The sequence below is a fragment of the Anarrhichthys ocellatus genome, unplaced genomic scaffold (genome assembly GCF_004355925.1).
Source record: "Anarrhichthys ocellatus isolate YVR2014 unplaced genomic scaffold, GSC_Weel_1.0 scaffold2066, whole genome shotgun sequence".
Classification (NCBI taxonomy): Eukaryota; Metazoa; Chordata; class Actinopteri; order Perciformes; family Anarhichadidae; genus Anarrhichthys; species Anarrhichthys ocellatus.
In genome coordinates this window covers 1-1,605 of record NW_022282040.1, presented here as the reverse complement: position 1 = coordinate 1,605, position 1,605 = coordinate 1, and the positions used below count along the sequence as shown (strand labels likewise).

At 44.0% G+C, this 1,605-nt stretch overlaps 1 protein-coding gene across 1 annotated transcript in view; it reads right to left on the bottom strand.

Annotated features, from left to right (window-relative positions):
* LOC116378101 (kinesin-like protein KIF1C) overlaps positions 1-1,102 on the bottom strand; it is a 4,538-nt gene extending 3,436 nt beyond the window's left edge. Inside the window, exons 1-4 of the mRNA XM_031839916.1 lie at positions 1,093-1,102; positions 927-1,010; positions 494-674; positions 106-178 (exon numbers count right to left, since the gene is read on the bottom strand). Of these exons, the coding sequence (XP_031695776.1) occupies positions 106-178; positions 494-674; positions 927-1,010; positions 1,093-1,102 (348 nt within the window). The remainder of the gene's footprint in view (positions 1-105; positions 179-493; positions 675-926; positions 1,011-1,092) is intronic.
* Between the last annotated feature and the right edge of the window lie 503 nt (positions 1,103-1,605).

Here is a 1,605-nt window from a genome sequence, read left to right as displayed (position 1 = left end):
CACACACACACACACACACACACACACACACACACACATTATTGGTTATTGGTTACCTGAGGGCCTAAAGATGATCTGATGGATATCAATCAAACAGAGACTAACCAGTCTGTGTTGCTCCAGCAGCAGATCAGCCTCCTCCTTCTCTCTACGGTACTGAACCTCCATGTCCTGCAGTCTGTGACACACACACACACACACACACACACACACACACACACACACACACACACACACACACACACACACACACACATAAACATGTGTGCTGATATCTGAAGGGATTATTTATACCCTGAGTGAATACTTGATTCTTTATGTTTAATGTTTGTCAACCGTAAGCAATGTTATTGACTTTGAATCTTGCTAGCATAACGTTAGCTTGACGCAAGCATAATATTAGCCTTCTGGCTCGTAGCCAAAGGGTTTATTGTGATGTATATATGTATATGTATATATATATATACATATATACATATTTTAAAGTAGTTACCTCTTCTCCATCTCCAGCTTGATGTCGATGCCCTGTTTCTCCAGCAGCTCCTTCTGGGCGTAGTTCCAGTCCTCCGGCTCCCCCTGCTGGTCGGCGGTGGCGCTGCGCTCCCTCTCCAGCCGAGCCTGCTCCGGGTGGTTGAACCGGAACACGTGGTTCTTCCCCATCACGATGCGGTGACCTAGCAACGGAGACAGACCACGCCTTCTGTTTAATAAGAACACACCTTTTACATAAATAATAACACATAAATAGATATAATAAATACAATGATAAATATAATAGATAAATAAAATAAAATAAAAATAAATAAAGTAAATAAAATAAAATAAATAAAATAAAGATAAAACATCGGCTTCCTTGATAAAAAGTCAAAGCTACAAAGAAGCCCCGGCAGACGACTACGACTCCCAGGGTGCATTTCACTCCTCACCTTGTTTGAGGACGACGGCGTCCTCGATCTGCTTCCCATTGACGTACGTCTCCGCTCCCACCAGCGGCTCTAGAGTCACCACCACTGAGGAGACACAAGAGGACAGCTGAGAGACACAGTGGAGGACGGGGGGGACATCAGCACGGTAACACTGTGAGAACGATACCTGGCAACATGTCCTGGCAGCTTTCACAGAGAGAAGAAGAAGAAGAAAGAGTCACTCAGTGAACACACACTTCACAAAGCTCTGAGGTTAACGACACGACACTGGGGCTTTTATTGTGAAAGGGAAGAAGGGAAGGAGTCGCTCTGGTCTGGTTGAAAAGGAGGAAGAAACTTTTCTCAACCTGTTGTGTAACCTGATTGGTTGATGACGTTATTTACAGCGTGGAAGAGCAGAAAAGGTGGAAATGTTGAGCACGATTTAAAGGCTGACTTTATGGCTCGAGAGGCTCGTCTGCAGCCTACTGCTTCAGCACTGGAGCAGCTTATAAGATGCTGGAGCAGTTTATAAAGATGCTGGAGCAGTTTATAAAGATGCTGGAGCAGTTTATAAAGATGCTGGAGCAGTTTATAAAGATGCTGGAGCAGTTTATAAAGATGCTGGAGCAGTTTATAAGATGCTGGAGCAGTTTATAAGATGCTGGAGCAGTTTATAAAGATGCTGGAGCAGCTTATA